General features: G+C 37.8%; 2 protein-coding genes across 5 annotated transcripts in view; one reads left to right on the forward strand and one right to left on the reverse strand.

The window, feature by feature from the left end:
- The window catches only part of EMSY (EMSY transcriptional repressor, BRCA2 interacting), an 81,611-nt gene extending 61,462 nt beyond the window's left edge, over positions 1-20,149 (forward strand). For 3 of the 4 annotated variants that reach the window (XM_060160066.1, XM_060160065.1, XM_060160067.1), the window contains 7 exons: positions 4,333-4,497; positions 6,229-6,384; positions 7,462-7,503; positions 10,201-10,352; positions 12,331-12,894; positions 13,864-14,364; positions 18,127-20,149. In XM_060160066.1, the coding sequence (XP_060016049.1) occupies positions 4,333-4,497; positions 6,229-6,384; positions 7,462-7,503; positions 10,201-10,352; positions 12,331-12,894; positions 13,864-14,364; positions 18,127-18,321 (1,775 nt within the window). In that variant the 3' untranslated portion in view covers positions 18,322-20,149. The remainder of the gene's footprint in view (positions 1-4,332; positions 4,498-6,228; positions 6,385-7,461; positions 7,504-10,200; positions 10,353-12,330; positions 12,895-13,863; positions 14,365-18,126) is intronic. The other variant, XM_060160069.1, reaches the window with a different exon arrangement.
- LRRC32 (leucine rich repeat containing 32) overlaps positions 1-20,281 on the reverse strand; it is a 353,559-nt gene that overhangs the window by 230,670 nt on the left and 102,608 nt on the right. The gene's annotated exons all lie outside the window — the stretch shown is intronic.

The raw sequence follows: 20,281 nt of genomic DNA on the forward strand, positions 1-20,281 counted from the left end.
TCTATATACTACGCTTCCGAAGTTGCTTTGTACTACCAGCTATTTTATCATTGATCATTTTATTTTGTACTTTTTTTTGTTTGTTTAATATAATTATTTTCCTTTCCACTAGGCTACTAGCTTCTCAAAGGCAAGGATCATATTCATCTCTATATATTCAATAATTAGCGAAGAGGTTAGCTAGCTCTAAGTAGACACCCAGTAAAAGTCCCTGAATGAACAAACAGCAGAACAGCAACCATAATAACTGTGATACGGAGTTAAACTTCAGCCTTATAAACTAATTTCTGTTGCCTGAGTCCAAAACATTTTTTCCTTTTTGGCGTTTCCCCTAACCTAGTGGGTGGGCCTTTTAAGCTGTATACCCCTGAAGTATTTTTACATACTGATAGCTAGATGACCAACCCTAATAGTTCAAGGTCATACTTGCCTAGATCACTTACTGAAGATTGGACCGTATGCCTTCCACAGCGCCTGAGCTTTCCTTCCTATTTGGATCTTCTTATTTTCCCTTTCTCACTTGGGAATAGGGTTATTGGGCTTATTGGGTTATAGATTTTTTTTAAAAAAGAAAGAAAAAATGTTAAAAGTTTTCTTTATTTATATTCTCTTTATTTCCAAAAGGTTTTAAGGTAGATTAGCTAGAATATAAGATTATGTGAAGTAAAATGGAAGAGAAAAAGGAGACAAAACCAAGAGTAAGGATTTAAGATGGAACATGGCATGAGGCAAATATAAAAATGCATCCTGTAAAGACATTGCTTTAAGTAGGCCACAACTTGGTTTCTAGGATGGTTTTTCCAGAAGCTTCATGATCTTGGTAGGTCATGGTAAGGGTGAGGAATAAATCGAGGTTAAGCAAAACATACTTATTGCAGAACTTTTCAGGGCCATTATATGCTAATATATGTTGTGAAAGATGAAGGATATAATGTAAAATGCCCCCAACTTTTTTGACCATGGAACCCTTCTTTTGCAGAACATCTTTTTTAAAAAAAATTATTTATTTACTTTTGGCTGTGTTGGGTCTGTTGCTGCTCACGGGCTTTCTCTAGTTGCGATGAGTGGGAGCTACTCTTCATTGTGGTGCGCACGCTTCTCATCGTAGTGGCTTTTCTTGTGGCGGAGTACGGGCTGTAGGCATGCGGATTCAGTAGTTGTGGCTCGTGGGCTCTAGAGCACAGGGTCAGCAGTTGTGGCGCAGGGGCTTAGTTGCTCTGCGGCATGTGGGATCTTCCCGGACCGGGGCTCGAACCCGTGTCCCCTGCATCGGCAGGCAGATTCTTAACCACTGCGCCACCAGGGAAGTCCCTTTTGCAGAACATCTTGAGGAATTAATGTTCTCTGGAACATGTGGGGCAAAGCTGTATAAGCAGTTAAGTACTGTGAAGACCTTGGGCTTTATGACAGTACTTCAGAGGGAAGGTACCTATTATATCATGGAAGGGATATAGACATCTTGGGTTTAGTTTAGAAGAGATGGTTTAGATGCATAAGGCATCTGGGAATCATTTTATATGAAGAATGGTAGGTGGAGAAAGGACATTTATCATGGAGAAGAGAAGATGAAAATTGGGTGGGGTTGTGGGGGACACGGAACTGTTGTCAGTTATCTTGAGGACTGTGACATGGAAGAGGGAAAAGAATTGGTCTTTGGTAGGTACATGGACAGAACTAGAACCATTGAGTAGCGATCAGAAGACCTGTTTCCACTCTATATAAGAAAATTTTCTAATTGTCCTAACAGTGCAAAGATGGAAAGAAACTGTCTTAGAAAACAGTGAGTTCTGTGGTGTGGGATTCCTAGATTGTTAGGGATATTTTGAAGATTTTAGCATAGGATTGATGATAGTATTACTTGATGATAGTTGATGATATCATCATCTATCAATGATCATACTATCATTGATGATAGTATACTTTTAGATTGTCTTTTCTAGCTGAGAGTTCTTATGATTCTTTGCAAATGTGATATAGGCTTTTTATTGTAAAGACATAGGAGACATTCTTCCATAGAGATGCCTGAATCTGCCTTTGAATATAGCAATACAGTGTTTATCTCTAGTACCTAACATGTAGTAGATGCCCAATAAATATTTGTTAAATGACCTGTGGGGAAAGATATCTGAGGGTCAGTAGGCCATCATCCTCAAGAGACATAGGAAAGTCTAGATGGATGCACACTGCATAATCAAATGGAACTGTTAGATCAGGCTCCTGGTGTCTCAGTCATTGCACTCTGACCCCAGCATCAGACTTGGTAGGCAGTAGATTTATCTAGTCTAAGCATAAGCCAAAAGTAGAGAGGAAAATCACTCAAGGAATGTTTTTCACATTTAGGTTCACACCCTCATTCTGTGTCACAGCATTTGGGGTTGCTGCATTGGTGCTTTGTATGGTCAGCTACACTTTCTGAGTATGGGCAGAAAGAGAAAGACCAATCTCCCCAGTCCCTATGGGATGATGTTATGTGGGGTGATGTCTCTGACAGGTGGTCCCATGTGGAAATTTGTTCTCCTTTTCCAGTCTTATTCTACCTTATCTCTCTACCGGTGCAGTTTTTGCTTTCTTCTGGGTATTCAGTGTGTGTATTTTACAGAGTTGGGTTGCAAAGTCATTCTTTGCCTATAGGTCCTCTCACCTAGCCAGGGGTACTTATAGCATCATGAGAAATTCTTAAAATTGAGAACTTAGTTTATATAAAACTAATGATTCCCTAATATAATCAGTTCTCTTAAGTTTAAATTCTATATATCAACTTAGAATGAGTAAAGAAAAACTGTTATATGCCTCATGTGGCATTTGATATTACTACGGGATATTGTCCTTCAGTCATCTAGATTTTTTTTGAAAGTTTAATGGAAATTATACATCCCTGGTGTGGTATATATTCTACCTAGTGTTTAGAGGCTAGGGTGGGGAGCGGAAATACAATTTGTTAATGGTAAATAAAAATTCCAGATATTTTGTATATTGATTTTATTTTCTTTAGGAAGACAGTTTTTTTGTTTTTGTTTTTTTAAGAGTCATTCCCCCCCCCCCCCGCTTTACCTTTTTGGACAACTTTGTGGTTTTTGAAAATACAAAGTTCATAGAAGGTTGAACTTGAGTTGTTTATTCTTGGTTTTAGGGCTGCATGAATTCTTTTCTGTGATGCTTTCACTGACCATTCCAATTCACAATAGTCTTTTTCTTTCTATATAGTTGCCCTATTTGCCCTAATCATTTGACTTTATCCCAAAATACAAAGCTATATGTATATCTTTATTTTATGTCTCCTCCATTATAATCTAAACTTGGGAGTAAGAGTCATGCTTTTATAGCCTGTATAATTTCCTGTGTGGTATCTTGGACCAAGGAGTTTAGGAACTTAACAATAGTCTAATACAACCTACTTATTCTGTAGATGGAAAACTCAATAAATAATTTGTTGTTTGATTTGATGTGTATTTAGTATTTACATGCATACTTATATAGCATGAATATAATACGCCTTGAGTTAGGGCTATAATTTATTTGGAAACTAACAAAAAGGCTTAGAACTTTTCAACCCACAACAACAAAATAAAACACTTCTATTGTCCTTCATAGTTTATAAAGCTCTTTTATGTACGTCATTTCATTATATCCTTAGAAATCCTGTGAGGTAGAGAGGTAATTTTAGTATTGCCATTTTAGAAATAATGATACTAAGACCCAGAGAATTAACTTGCTGATAATTGGTAGAGCTAGGACTGTAACATAAGCCTTTGAACTCCAAATGTTATACGTGTCATATCATGCTACTTCTAGATCATTTATCCATTCTTGTTGTCATGGACAGGATTTCCTTTCAGTAACTCAGCCATCCAATAAGTGTTCAGTGAATGCTCAGGTTATAATACAGAACACATTTTTAGGTGCACTGGGGAAAACAAGACTCATACAGCGTTTTGTTCTTACTGTACACAAACATGCACCCACCCACACAAACGCACACCTATTTATTATAGCAATTATAACATTGAATTGTAATTTGTCTCTTTACATGTCTGTCTCTCCAACCAGATTGTGTGCTTCTTGAGCATCCTTTGATTATTCTGTGAGCTCCTTTATATCCTCAGTGCCAAATGTTGACTCAGGCACATGGGTGCCTAGTCTGTTGAATCAGTGAGTGAATGAATAAGTGAATACAGACATGAAAGACATTATGCCCTCTGGGGGCTTACAGTCTTCTTGGGGAGATAAAGCATGAAGTTTATAGTAAAACAAAGATTAAAAAAAAAACAAATTGTTTTTTTTTAAGAGAAACTTTGTTTATAGGGTTTTTTTTTTTTAACTAATATAAAACAGATTCCCAGCCTGTAGTTCATGTAATTGCTTCCCGGCGTCAGGATTGGTCAGAACATGAGATTGCAATGGAGACTAGCCCCACCATAATTTATCAGGATGTATCCAGTGAATCACAATCAGCTACTTCAACAATCAAAGCTCTGTTAGAACTCCAACAGACAACAGGTATGAATTCACATGCTCAATTGAATGAAGCATGTTTTCTCTAGAGATGGGTTGTGCTAAAATACTACTACTGTTATATTTTCTTTGTTATTATTTGAGCACATTTCCCCCCTCTGGACTTGTCTATAATCATTGGTGCAGTCTGTTTACTTGTCAGTTCATTAGGATGTTCACAGGAGTACTGAAGGATAGACAGACTATAATCAGTAGAAAGAAGAAAAAAATGGCAGAGCTCTTTCTTCTCTGTCTCCTGCTTAAAATGGACAATCCTGTTGCCTTTTGTCACCAGAAAGGAGTAGGTCTATCAGTTCTAAGCACGGAGATAAATGCAGTACAGTTGCCAGTTCTATTCAAGAATAGTAGGAGGCAGATTGGAGGGCCCCTGCCATCCTCCTTGATATTGATGGGGCAGTTTTGTGGTCCTAAAACACCATTAATGGCCTTGCTAGCATTCTAATTTGTTTTTTTATCTTCATACTTCTTTGTGTAATTTAACAACTTGAGCTTCCATGCAAAGCTATTCTTATTTAACAAGATCCAATCAGTATTTCTAGTTACTAAATATCTTTGATAAGCTCTAGGCAAAACTGTGTTAGTTATACTGACTTTTTTATTATAATAGGTCAAATATTGTCAGAGTATTTAAGGGACCTTAGCGATGATCTCATCCAACCCTTTCATTATGGATAAATAAACCGAGACCTAGAGAGGTTACCCAGTTGGTTAGTGGCAAAGTGAGAGTCCATGTCTTTTGATTCCTAGTTCAATGTCCTCTCTATTTGTGGGGTGACTTTTGTATTCCTTTGGTTTTGTTTTGCTTTCTTTGTTTAAATGATTATCTTGATTTTGTTACATTATATGCTTGGTGAGAATAATCTGAATGATCATTCAGTGTACTTAATTACTGGTTACTATTTGTTTGTAACATCCACTCTACACTACCCAAAGAATACTAGCTTTTATTGTAAGTCTTTGGTTAATCTTTCTATTGGTGTTATTTTTGGCTTTAGGCGTTTCCTCAGCTCCTTATCTTTTACATACTCAGCTATTTCCATTAAAGCCTTATAGAGGGTAGAAACCAAATGATTTTGGTTAGATAGAAAAAGTGATAATATAGAAAGTTATTCTATCCATGGAAACCATTCTTGACTCCAGACCATTCCATTGACATTTTTGCAGTAACAGAGAGGCCATATTTTCCTGACACTGAAAATTTTTATTCTTTAAGAGTCACTAAAAATATTGTAACATTTCTTTGGAGATTATCTTGAATTTTTAATAGATCAAATTAAACTGGTCACTATTCACTGTGTTGTGCTCTTCTGGGCAGGTGTGCCCTAGAGCAAATCATGCTGTGTACTGCTTACTCACCCTTTGTTTTCAGGTTGGTGAACTCCACAATACCAGGTACTGCCTTGAAGAAGGGTAAAGGAAATGTTCTAAGGGGAGTATGTACAGGGGAAACAGATGCAATTGTTTGGCCTAGTGATAATAGGGGCGGATTTTAGTCTGATTGCATATGAGTTCTTGCTAGGCTACTGGGTATGGTTGCACAAGTTGTGCACTCTACAGCCATACATAGTAGTCTGCTTTTTTGTTTTCAATTCACTGACTCCTTAGTTACTGCCCATGTGGCACCCCAGAGGTCTTGTTCATTATTCCCGAGAACAACTCTGGTTTTAGTACTTGTTTGTAATAAAAGTTAATTTTTCCCCTGACTTTTTTATACAGTAAAGGAAAAATTGGAATCTAAACCAAGACAACCCACTATTGACTTGAGTCAAATGGCAGTGCCTATTCAGATGACCCAGGAAAAGAGACATTCTCCTGAGAGTCCATCAATTGCCGTGGTAGAGTCCGAACTAGTTGCTGAATACATCACTACTGGTAGGTGTCCTCTTAAAAAGCAGTATTAAGGTAGGAGAGCTACATTTCTGGATTTCATGAGATGGTTGTTTTGGGGAGAATATATTTTTTATATTTCTAGATCTCTTCCAGTTTTCTCTGAGAGCAAATTCACATTGTCCTTGGGATTTACCCTGTCTTTAATGACCAGGGGGAAAAACTCAATAGGTTGTTAGAAAGTTTGCTAGTAATATAAAACTGCAAGTTGGCCATAAATAACATCTGTGAACATAGGGCAATAGTTGCAGTGAGAGGATAGAATATCTTTTATATAAGAATAAATATTCATATGCATCTGGATTTTTTAGTTTTGGGGAAGGGGAGGTGGGTCAAGGGAGAAATAAGGTATAAAAGCCTCTTTCTTTTTTTAAATGTAAAGAAAATGTAAAGAAAAAAATGTGGAAAATTAAAATAATTTTTTTTAAATATAAAGAAAAAAATGTGGAAAATTTTAAATCCCTGTAAATACTTAGGAGTTCTGGTGGAAAGCACATTAGGTATTTGTTTAAAATGTGGTCTGGCAGCAAAACACTATTGAGGTTTTTGGATGGCATATGTAGAGAAGTGGAGCAAGAAGGATAATAGATTCTTTCATATTCTGGTGAGACCACACCTGGAATACTGCTTTCTGTTTTGGACACTTCATTACCTTGAGATTTGAAATAGTTCAGAGAGTAGCAATGTGAATAATTAGGGGTTAGGAGAGATAATTTATGAGGCAGTATGTAAAGAACACCTGTCTTACGTTTTCTTTAGCAGTGATTAAAAAAGAACATAAAGTTACAAATATTTGAAGGATGTAAATAACAAAGTGGAAAAGGAATTCTTTGGTATCATTTTAGGAGATATTGTTAAGATTAATGGGTTAAAATTGCCTAAAGGGAAAATCCAATTAAAGATTATGGAAAGCCATCTAGTATCTTTCTTTAGAGCTATTTAGCAAAAAGCAGAGCATAGTATGTTGGGGAAATCAATAATAACCTCTGGGGATAGACTAGATTATCAAACAGTAAATAGATGAAAAGACCTATGATTTCTTCCCTTACTTATCCTTTTCAGAACGCACTGATGAGGGGACAGAGGTTGCTTTTCCCCTTCTAGGTAAGTGGTGTGCATCCATTTGTAGTATAACCTAAGGTAAAATATGATTGTTTGAGGGGGAACCACTTAAATGGATGCGCTCTACTCTGATCTGGTAGAGGAAAGGTAAGCTCTACTCAGTGAAAGGGAGAGAGACTTTCCTTTTGCAGAATACTAGGATTCTTTCTCAGAAATGAGCAGTTTGACATTGGAAAAATGAGTTGTTTAAAGAAATAAGTGACTGTTTTATGGTGTTTACATGGCCCAGTTAAGGTCACTTCAGCTGTTTTCCAAATATGCACTCTGTGACCTCCCTTCCATAATCTCCTCCCATCATATATATCCTCAGCCTCACTGAGTTTTTTCTTTGACTTCAAAGCCAGCTTCCTGGCCCTGGCCTCTTGTATCATCCTGCAGTGGATATTATTTTTCTCTAACTTTTCTGCGCTCTGGGGAATTACTATGAAGAGATTTATAGTGTCTTGAATGAGGATTATTTTTAAATGGTTTTAGCTGATCATCTATTAAATCCATTTCATTTCTTAATAAATTTAATGTAATAATTATGAAGATTAGTGTGGGCAACAGAAATCTGCCATATAATCTGATAATTTCATCAGAAATTATATTTATGTACTATTTATTTTTCAAATGTCATTCATTTCTGATGATGCTTACATCAGTAAAAAGCTTCATTAATTTGCTTGCTTAATTTTAATATTATTAGTATGATTTGTTTTTTCTCTTTTTCAGTTATATTATAAATGATTCAATACTTATTTTAATATAAACCTTTTTTCAGTTTGATTGAACACATATGAAAGATTTTATTAACACATATAATTTAAAATGTACATATAAAGCATATTGTGAAATACAGTAAGATACTGTAGTACATTTATAAAAGAATACTGCTGGTGCTACCTATAACCTCATATCACATGTAGGCATATGTATAGCAACAATAGAAAAACTGCATTTGTGAATTTAGATAGAATATGTTATAAAAATAAAGCTTGTTTATATTTCACTGGCTAGTTTTAAAGTTCTGTACTGTAACACATAAATGGCACTTTTACACTGATTTTTGTAGTGTTCATCTTACCCTGGGTCACTCCGCTATGACTTTTTAAAGTATGGAACCACTACTACTTGAAATTGTAGATCAAGATATATGAGAATTAGAACCACGGATTATTGAGAGAGTTTTGATACTCTCAAAATCCTTAGCTAATTTTACAGATTTGTTTTAATCTGTTCCTGATTCAAAAAGTTGGTTTCCTAGTGACCATAAGCATTTTTAAAGGTCTGTAGAATAAGAAGTGATAATTGTTTATACTGTTTAAAAAGTTGAAATTAAAAAAAAAAAAAAGTTGAAATTGAGAAGACTTCCCTGGTGGCACAGTGGTTGAGAATCCGCCTGCCAATGCAGGGGACACGGGTTCGAGCCCTGGACCAGGAAGATCCCACGTCGTGGAGCAACTAAGGCCGTGCGCCAGAACTACTGAGCCCGCACGCCACAACTACTGAAGCCTGCGTGCCTAGAGCCCGTGCTCCGTGACAAGAGAAGCCATAGCAATGAGAAGCCCACACACTTCAACAGAGTAGCCTCCGCTCGTCACAACTAGAGAAAGCCTGCATACAGCAACCAAGACCCAACGCAGCCAAAAATAAATACATTTAAAAAAGAAAAAAAAAGTTGAAATTGAGGCTGATTAAAAATGGTAGTTTGGCATCAACATAGATGTATCGTTTTACATCTATATATAAATGTAAATATAAATGTATAGTTTACTCCATGGGACCTTGTAGCAAGAGACTAAGAGGTGGGGTTGTTTCCTAAACTATACTCTCACTCATTTGTGTCAGATGAGCTAAATTTGAATAGATGAAAGAAAGAACACTGACTTTTCTGTTATTTTGTTAACTTTATATTTTAGTACTTAACAATTTAAGGACCATTTTCAATGCATTACTTCATTTGGTCCTCTTCTAAAAAATAAGTTTTTATCCCAATAAAAAAACAAAAATAAAACAAACACAAATAAAACCTCTAAATTTTAGAGGTTAATAACATAGAGTTTAAGTGACCTCTTCAAATTCACATAGCTGGTTGGTGGCAGAGCGGGACAGAATCCAGTTGTGACTCTTGGTCCAGTTCTCTTTCTGCAGTATCACCTTGACCTCTTACATCTTTAGGATATGAGACAGTGTCACTTTATATATAAAGGAGTGAATGCTTCTGGTTTTTGTATTGCATCTGGAACGGGGACCAAGAGATTAAAGAACTTGTACTGTCTCACTGTCCTTAAAGATATTAGTCTGGGATTTGATTGCAGAAACTGATTGTTGTTTTGTTACCTTAATGGGGTAAAGGTCACTGGAGAAAGAGTACAACTCACAAGAGGATATAACTTTAAGGGATTTGTTCCTCCTTTGTGATAATAGTTTTCACAGTGCTTCCACATACATTTCTCATCTCATCCTTCTAATAGCTCTGTTATTCCCGTTTTACAGATGAGGACACAGAGTCTCAGAGAAGCTAAGTGACTTTTTCAGAGTCACACAGCTCATAAGTGGGCAGACTCTGGTCTTCTGCCTCCTAGTACCACACTTTCTCTCTGTGATGCAACCTCACAGACGTTTGTTTCAAATGACTGCTGGTTACAGATGCTGTGGTGATTTCTAGAGAAATATCATCACCTTCTCTATTTTCAGTCAGCCATCGCTCCCAGCCCCAGCAGCCCTCCCAGCCTCAGCGGACCCTCCTCCAACACGTGGCTCAGTCACAGACTGCAACACAGACTTCGGTGGTGGTGAAGTCCATCCCAGCGTCTTCCCCTGGAGCAATCACCCACATCATGCAGCAGGTTGTATCTCTTCTTTTTCCTCCTACCTTCTGTAACTGCCTCCTTCCTGAAATAAGGTTTAGTTTCATCTCCTTTTATAAGAGGGGAAATAACTGAGTTGAGGAGTGTTTGTATATAGTTCTTTCATCTGTGAGGAGTGAGTAAGGGAAATGAACTGAGAGTCTTAACACCAGAAAGTAATTAAGAAATAGTATTCTTGGATCTTCTGTGAACTCTTAACATTTCAAAAGGGTGAGGCTATCTAGATGAATCTATGACATCAGAATTGGTCACTGTTTCTATGTATTTTATTGTTATGGAAGGATTTATCACTGAGGTAAGATTTTCAGATGAAACAGAATTTGGCTTGTTTAGCTGTTTGTTGCTGTTGCTGGGTTTTTCATTTGTTTTACTCTTTGCTTTTATAATGAATCCTTATGGAAACATTAAGTAGGTAAATAAATATTTGACTTCTTTCATTTTTTAACATATTTATTGAATATTTTACTTCTTTTACTGTATGTGATCAGTTGAGGAAGAGACTCACAGGAAGGAGAATGAATTAGTATGAAACAGAAAATCTGGTACCAAGGGTAATGGGGAAAAGGAAAAAATATATTGATGACATTGATTTTGTGCCAGATACTGTGCTTTGAGCTTTAAATACTTTAACTTGTTTAATTCTTGGTATGATCCTGCAAGGTGGGTGAATTATCTCTCTTACAAATGAGGAAACTCATGCTCATAGAAATTAAATAACCTATTCTGGGTGGCAGAGCCAGGATTTAAACCCAAAGCATCCTGCCTCTATTATAAAGTTATATCATAAATATCAGATTTAAGCATGACTTATTATTAGTAGCCACATAAATTATCATTACTCAGCTGGTAGAGGTTGACCCTAATTACAGGCAAACTACCGGAAAGGCAGTGAAGAAATTGTTGAATTAAAAACCTATATGCGTAAGGTCATTATGAGATAGGGCAGGGTTTCAGTTGAATCTCAAAGTTTTAAAGTTTAGAGTAGATGTGTAGCCTTAGACAAGGCAGTGGGAAGGATGGGGTTGGGGTGGATCTTCTGTCAGTGAGGGAAGCCAGATGGCCAGAGGTTTTGCTGGGTGTCCGCTCTCAGCCTGGAGTCTGGCCCTCGTCTGGCTGTCCTGACATTGACCTTCCTCAAGACACCCAGAGAGGTCGGACAGCTGACCCTAACCATGTCACTCAAGATCGCTGCCTCCTCCCAACACTGTTATAACTGACACCAGGCCATCTCCCTTTCTACTGATAGGAACACTCTTGTCCCCTCCCCGGTCTCCTTCCCTCCTGGGAGCCAGGTCTCTGGGGAGCCATTGCCTGGTGGGCCTAGAACCCAAGCAAAGAGCGAGGAGGGCTGGGGCAGCGAGCAGTTCATGCAGACCTTGGCGTGAAGCCTGACGAACCGTCTCCACTCGGAGCCGAGAGGCCCCCTGTGGGGACTGGGATGGGCACGGCCTTCAGATAACGCCTACCTCTGGACCGTGCTGGATGGATGGGCACACGGTCAAAGTGGGCTTCTCTGAACCTTGGCTTTTCTCTGGCTGCCTCACTCCTGGGTTGCTGCGTTCTTCCTTTGGACAGGTGAAGAGCTCTGATGACCAGGCTGGAGAGCTGTGTCCTGAGCCAGGGAGCCTTTTCTTTTTCTGTGTCGTGCTGTGCTTGCAGGGCATCCTTATTTCTCTTACCTATAAGTTCTGGGCCCTCTAGGACTTTGCTTATTGCAGTGAGTTTGGCCAGTTTTTGCAGTACTTAATGTTGAAGTACTAAGAGTTGAAATTATAAGAGTCTCAATCTAAGGCCCCCTTTAGGTTTAGAAACCTTGGGGTTTTTTGGTCTTTTTAGGTTCTCCCTTCTGAAATTTTTTTGAATGATTCTTGTAATCAAGTCTTTTCCAATTTGAGGAAAATGTAGCAATATAGGTGTTTTTCTTATTTCATTCTTACTTTGTGCCTTTTTTACTTAGGCATTAAGCAGTCACACTGCTTTTACCAAACACAGCGAGGAACTTGGAACTGAGGAGGGCGAGGTTGAAGAGATGGACACTTTAGACCCTCAGACAGGTCTGTTTTATCGATCTGCCCTGACTCAGTCACAGTCAGCTAAACAGCAGAAACTTAGCCAGCCACAGCTGGAACAGACTCAGCTGCAAGTGAAAACTCTGCAGTGCTTCCAGACTAAACAGAAGCAGACCATCCACCTGCAGGCAGACCAGCTCCAGCACAAACTCCCGCAAATGCCCCAGCTTTCCATCAGGCATCAAAAACTCACCCCTCTCCAGCAAGAACAAGCACAGCCCAAGCCAGATGTACAGCACACACAGCATCCCATGGTGGCCAAAGACAGGCAGCTTCCTACCTTAATGGCACAGCCCCCACAAACTGTAGTACAGGTGCTTGCAGTGAAAACCACGCAGCAGCTCCCCAAACTGCAGCAGGCTCCGAACCAACCAAAAATCTACGTGCAGCCCCAAACCCCCCAGAGCCAAATGCCGCTCCCAGCCTCGTCAGAGAAACAGCCGGCAAGCCAGGTAACGGAATATTGATAGCATGCAAAGTTAAACTTCTCTGTTCACGGAAAAAATGAGAACATCACGGCCCTATCGTGATTAGCAGTGCATTCTCCTGGCAAGAGGAAACTCAAAAGCCTCATTACACTGGTATTACTTTACCCCATCAGAATGTTGACATTAGGGAAGAAATGCACGCGTTAATATAGGAAGAAAAAAAAGCATAGCGCTCAGAACTTGATTTTCCAGGCAGTTTTTAATGAAATAACTTCAGCATTGATCAACAGTACCTAGAAGCAATATCCCTAAATTATTTTTAATTTTTAGGTATAAAATATTTATTTCCATGCCTGTAAACTCTATTTCTGTGGCAATAATGCTAAGTAAAATATAGTCTTTTAAGGAGCTTCATTGACCATCTTCCTTTGTAGTTTTACATCATCACGATTTGGTTAATAAATTTATCTTCTAGATTTATCTTCTAGATTTTGGAGGAATTATCTGTGAATATTGAAAAAAAATTATATTATGGAAAATCAGTGGCTTTGAAGTGATGTATGTGTGTATTATAAATACATATATATAGAATATGTTTGTATAAATGTATTTTGAAGCAGAAGATTGAAAAAAAAAACCCTACTTTTTATTTTAAAAAGCTGAAGATTATATGAAATAACTTGAGATCGGTTGAAGGTATACTGTGTGGGGATGTAAATCCCAAAGGAAAACAAGGCTGCTGTGACTTTTTTTTCCTTTACTGTTATGAACCTTGGCTGGCTGAACAAAGGTTCTTTTGACCCCTCCTCTTTTACTAGGTTTCTGACAAGTAATCAGATACTTTCCCATCAGCCCTCTTCTTAAAACACCGAGCTTCAAAATATCTTCCTAGTATACCGCACGAATGTTTCTTTTGCCATATTGTCTGGGGTGTTTGATAGGTTTTCTCAAAGATATGTAGCTGTAACACACACAACCCCAATTTGTTTTCAGGTGGAGCAGCCAGTTATAACCCAAGGATCCTCTGTTACAAAGATAACTTTTGAGGGGCGCCAGCCTCCCACAGTTACAAAGATAACTGGTGGCAGTTCTGTGCCTAAGTTGACATCACCAGTTACAAGCATATCTCCCATTCAGGCCTCTGAGAAGACAGCAGTGTCAGACATTTTGAAAATGTCTTTGATGGAAGCTCAGATTGATACAAATGTAGAGCATATGGTAGTGGATCCCCCAAAGAAGGCTCTTGCCACTAGTATGCTCACTGGTGAAGCAGGATCATTACCCTCCACCCATGTGGTGGTGGCAGGGATGGCGAATTCCACTCCCCAGCAACAGAAATGTAGAGAGTCCTGTTCAAGTCCATCTGCTGTTGGCCCTCCCCTAACGACAAGGAAAATCGATGCACCAGGAGTGCCTACGACAGGCCAGTTCATGCGTATTCAGAATGTAGTCCAAAAGAAAGCTGAAGAGAGCCCAGCAGAAATTATCATCCAGGTAAGAATCGGAAGGAACACCAGAAATCTTGAGCATATTGGGGGTTGTGGGTTTGGTGTGTTTTGGGATGTCACAGGAAAAGTCAAGCCAAAATGGGAAAGAGATTTATCTTTGAGATGGCATATGACAAACTTGGTTTACTACCTGTTACAAATTTATACTTATTTTCTGAAACAAAGTCCTAGAAAATTGATAGATATTGTCACAACAGCACACCTTAGAGGCAGTCAAGGGCCCTGGGCCCATGTGTCTGCTTGATTCATAGATGCAAGCCACACTTGCCAGTGTTGACTCAGCAAGTCAACCTACAAGATCAGCAACTTCCCAGGTCAAACTTTGGGCTCCCCAGTCTTTGCCCAAAGAATATAAGTAGTTTGTACTTCTGGGATATAACTGGATTGTACTCCTATTTCAAGTTAGTTTCAGGGACCCTTTCCTTGCAGAAACACAGTTCTTGATCCAAATTTATGGTTTTCAGGACAATAAAACCTTAATTAACTGAAATGTCTGGAGAAACATGTTGTAAGAGAATGTTTCTTAGTAATTTAATTTTATGTCTAACCTGGGATTAACCGTAAAGCTTTGCTTTTTATTTCAATCATTGTGTTATTGAAAAATCTTATTATGGTTACTGTCCTGCCCTGGTAAGTACAGGCTAGTGAACATGATGGATTATTCATTGACAGTAGATCTAACTATGCCTCACATTCCCTTCATTTTAAAACTCATCTGTCATCTTGTATAACAGGTCCAGACTGAAAAGTTACACTGGGTCCAGAGTAGCTTTTAGAAGTTGTGTTTTATTTCCCTCTCTCCTTGCAAGGTATCAGGTTGTTCTCTTGACATTTATCGTTTTTGCTTGGAAGGTGTCAGAGCAGCACATTTTAGTTAATTGAGAATTTGGATGTATTGAAACGTGGATAGTCTAGTATTTACCGTAGACTCATTATTGTGTGACTTAGGTGTTCCTATAGTAAATTTTGCCTTTCCTGCGATGCCAAGCCATGAGAGAATGCAAATTGACCAATATTAATCCAAATATGATTTAACTTAATATGGGGGAAATGCTTAAATGCAAATAGATCTGGCCATTAAATTATTCAAATAATTTGTTCCTTCCTGTCAGAACAAATGTTAGTGAACTAAATAATCCTTGACCAAAGGATTTGTTACGTTTTCTTTCCACCTGCAGAGGTAGGGTTTGGTGAAAAAGGAAGTTTCCTGGCTTTGCCATTCACTGTGTGACTTTGGGCAAGACTACTTAACCTCACTGTGCCTTCGTTTCCTCATCAGTAAAATGGGAGTAAGGAATGCCTACTTTACACGATTGACATAAGGATTACACAAAATTGAGATGAAGCACCTAGCACAGTACCTGGCTTGTAGTGATTGCCCAATAAATGGTAGCTATTACTGTTTTTACTAAAATTTACTGTGGCTCCTGGGAGTTTAAATTGGTATACTCACTAAACTGAAAATAATTTTGAATAACTTATTTAGAAATTATTTTCTGTACTTTGTGAAAAGGGGTGAAAATGTAATTTGCTTCATGTATCAAGGATGATAGCTAATGAGTGGGTTCTCTACAAGAATATCAACTAACTTTTAGCATGTACCATATGCTGGGTTGCTGTGCCAGAGGGAAGAGCAGCATAGTGATTAAGAACCAAGCTTTTGGAGTCAGAAATGCCTAGATTTGAATCTCACCTGTACTCCTTAACCACATTGTGGCTTGGAGCAACAGAGTTAACCTCTGTCCCTGTGATGAAATGGAAACAATAACACTTAACTCACAGGGTTGTTTTGAGGATTGAGAAAATGTATATAAAGCAGCTGGTTAAGTGTCTGATACAGAGTAATACTCAATAAGGATAGCTCCTGTTATTATAATCATCACTAATATGCTGTTAGAACATTTTCAGGTCTCACTAGTTATGCTTAGCTTTGACCCAAAGTATTGATTTTTACTGATTTAGTAAAGAACCTATTGACATGAGTGAAGGAAGTCTGCAGAAGTTCTTTGATTCCTTAAAAACTATTCTGTAAAAATTCAGCATGTTTAATATTAAACGCTTTGTAGACAGATAATCTGTATTTCATTTATTCATTCATTCATTCATTCCACATGTATTATTTAACCTCTGTCTTCCAGGCACTGTGCTAGTTGTGAGGATAGAGGAGTAAACAAAAGGAATGTATCTTCTGTTCTGAAGGAGTCTATATATGTGGAATTGATAGAATTTTAGAACTGCAATGATCTTTAGAGCATATCTTCTCTAATTATCTTATTTTACACAAGATTAAACTAAAGCTCAAGGAAGTGAAGTGACTTTTTCAGAGGTCCACAGCAAGTCAAAGCCAGAGCTGAACTAAAATTCTGACCCTACCTGAGACTTTTTCACAATGATTAGCTATATGGAACAGGGGCAGGAGGGTGAGGGAGGAAAAACAAAAAAACTTCAGCACCCTAGAATCAATGCCTAGGCATCTTACACTATTTTCTTGATAGTATTAAACTTAAATTTGCATCTTCCCTCAGTAGATGGTTGTTTTGGTTAGGTATATTTTCAAAGTGCTGATATTCAGCTTTGCTCTGGGGTTTTTATGTTAAAGATACATTATTCATTTGGAAAGTATTTATTGAGCATCTAATGTGTGCTGGACCCTGTTTAAAGTTATGGGCATCTAACACTGAAAAAGATAGTCGAGTTCTGTGCTCTGGTCCGTACTGTCTTGGATCTTACATTCTAAGGGTGAGAAGAAAACAAAGAGATGATAAATGCAATGAAGAAAATGTAACAGAACATAATAGGAGTGGGGGGTGGGATCGAGCCAGTACTCTGGTTTCCTTTCATAGAAGAAAGGCTTTTCAAAGCCTTTTACTCTAACCATTTGAGCTAAGATGCAGATGACAAGATGGAACCAGCCATGTAAGGATTTGGAGGAGGAGTATTCCAGGAAGAAGGGAAGAACTAGTGCAAACACCCGATGGTACCAGTGAGTTTGGCATAAGGCTGGAGCCATCCATGGTAAGGCTTTTGATTTCATAGCAAGTACAATAGGAAACAATTGTAGAGTTTTAAGTAGGGGTATGATATGAACTGATATACCTTTTAAGAAGGTATATAATAAAGTTGAGAAAAAAGAATCTGACAAGGCAATATGGCCTAATATGTGTTTATCTATTGGTATTTTTATTGTTCAAAAGACAGTTTTGTCCTCCCTAGTCTTATTTTCAATAAAGATTGTTATTATGTGACCCAAACAAATAACTTCCCCTTTGAACTACCAAAGGGCTTAAAATATATTGTGGTATCAGCAGATTAATCATTCATCTTACAGATAATAATAAGCAAAATCTGATTACATTTACATTTAAAATATGCTTAATGACCAAATAAAAATGTCCTTCAAAGTCTGTGTCTTGAATTAGGCCCAGACTTCAGCCTCCTTTGTTAGAAGAGGCACCATTAAGGAGTAGAAAGATCACTTTGAGTTGTAGAGGACTTGGGTTTCAATCATGGCATCCTGGCATTAACACTGACCAACTGTGTGACCTTGATTAAGTCGCTTACTATCTTAGTTTTCTCATTTGTAAAATGGGAATAATATTAAGCATCTAGCACAGTGCCTGGCATCTAGTAGTTGTCCAATTAATGTCAGTTTCCTTTTTTCCTTCCTTATTGTTGAGGAAATCCTTCTGTCACCTTTTTTTTTTTTTTTTTTTTAAACCGTAAAGCTCTCCTGTGTCTTCTCTTTCAGGCCATTCCCCAGTATGCTATTCCTTGCCACTCCAGCTCCAATGTGGTAGTAGAGCCCAGCGGGCTCCTTGAGCTAAACAACTTCACCAGTCAGCAGTTGGATGACGATGAGACGGCAATGGAGCAGGACATAGACAGTAGCACAGAAGAGGGAACCGAACCCAGCCCCTCTCAGAGTTCTGCTGAACGGTCCTAGTGTTTTGGACACAGGAGTGCACTTTAAAACCTACTTGGTTACCAAGTGTCCAGGGAAGCCCTTGTATTTTGATGTCTAAAGAGAGCACTTTGCCCATGCTTAGACTGTGGACCCTGAAACAGCAGTGTTTGAACAAGGATTGCTGCAGGAGTAGCATTTTAAAACAAGATAAAATTCACAGGGGAATGTACTTCTTTTTGAAAAAAGAAAAAGATGCACATCTACAGTGACGTGAGACATGATATTCTTTCTCTGTCGGACCATGGCTAATGGAAAAGTTTGTCTTGCAGTGGAAAGCGACTTTTCCTGTGAATGTTCCTCAGCTGGTTTCTACTGAGCAAAACACCATCAAAAAAGGAGAATGTGAATAGTTTGTATTTTGAAACAGTGTGTCAGGAACAGTTTTTTTTTAAATCCTGTATGTTTTTGCAAATCCCTGCAAGTGCTGAATTGGTTAACATTTTACATCTGCTCAGTTCATATTTTATAAAATAACTAGTTCTTTAATACTGGCATTAAAGAAACCTTGTTAGGTGGTAGAAATCAGGTCCCTAACCCGTGGGAAATACTTTTTGGGTGGCTTGTACATTCTCACCAATTGTATGCTAATTTATTGTGTTGTTGTTCCTTTGTGCTCTAGGCAGCACACTTGCCTTCTATTTATTTAAATGTAAACATTTCAAAGCAGGCCATATTCCTTCTGACAAATTTCCTGTACGCTGGGATTGCCTACCTTTTCCATCTCCAAACCTCCCCCTTCTCCTTTAAGAAAACTTAATGAGAAAATGTTTCATTGTGAAATAGAGGAAAAGAAACATTTTCTGATCCAAAGGAAATGTTCAGTTATGTTCAGGAAAACAAATTATTCATATGATGCTATCTTAACATTGAAATTGCACATTCATGTTGGACTGAGACTTTGAAAATAACTTTTACATAATTTTGTTTACCCCCCTTTGAAATGTATAAAAAGTTCATTTACAGTTCTAAATGTAATGGTTTTAAACATTCTACCTTTTTAGGACACGATTTGTTAAAGCAATATGTTTGGTCTTGTGATCATTGTCTGTCACAAGTAGAGTGAGGGGTAAGAGGGTGGGAGGGTAAGAGTCAGTTTTGACAAGTTGTGGCAAAGGAAACTATACTTTTCATTTTTTTTAAATGTAAATAGAAAAATTTTTAACGGTTTTATATAGATTTCACTATAAATAAGCGTTTTAAGACTGACAAATGTTGAACTGTACATACATATATCAGCATAACTGCCCAATTTTTTGGTGCTGAAGTACTGTAAGTAGAATTCATCAATGGTCTCCGAATTTTTACATCTATATCTGGAAAAAAAAACTGTGATCCTGTAGTTAATAAATTCCCACTGAAGTGACACTGAAGATTTAAACACAAGCATTCACAAGATGCACTGATCTCTGGTAGTTGTCATTATTTCTGCTACGTGATAAGGACTTATACCCATAGATGGAGCTGTTGGTTATTATTTTGTTGTACAAATTCACGTTGAAAAGACTTTGTGACTGTTTCTAGTTAAGTAATTTTTTTTAACCTCTTGGGTCATAGACTTCTTTGAAAATCTAATTATACTATGAACTCTCTCACCAAAAAGATACACATGCCAATATACATGTTAGGTTTTGCATACATTTTTAGGGGTTCATGGGCCCCTAAGCCTATCCATGTATTCCAGGTTAAGCCCTCTGTTATGGTCAGTCCATTACTTACAGATGTAAGTTTTTATAAAATATCTTTTAAATATTCATGCATCAGGTAACAAGAGCAAACTTGAATAAAGTCATTATGTTCTACTTCTACATATTCTGGCACCATAGCATACCTGTGTCCCTTTGAGAATTTAGCCTTAATATGTTTCAGCAACTGAAATGGCAAATGAAATTTCCATAGTCTTCATTTTTAAAAATTAGTATATATTTTAACAAACTATCAA

Source organism: Lagenorhynchus albirostris, chromosome 9 (genome assembly GCF_949774975.1).
Source record: "Lagenorhynchus albirostris chromosome 9, mLagAlb1.1, whole genome shotgun sequence".
Lineage (NCBI taxonomy): Eukaryota > Metazoa > Chordata > Mammalia > Artiodactyla > Delphinidae > Lagenorhynchus > Lagenorhynchus albirostris.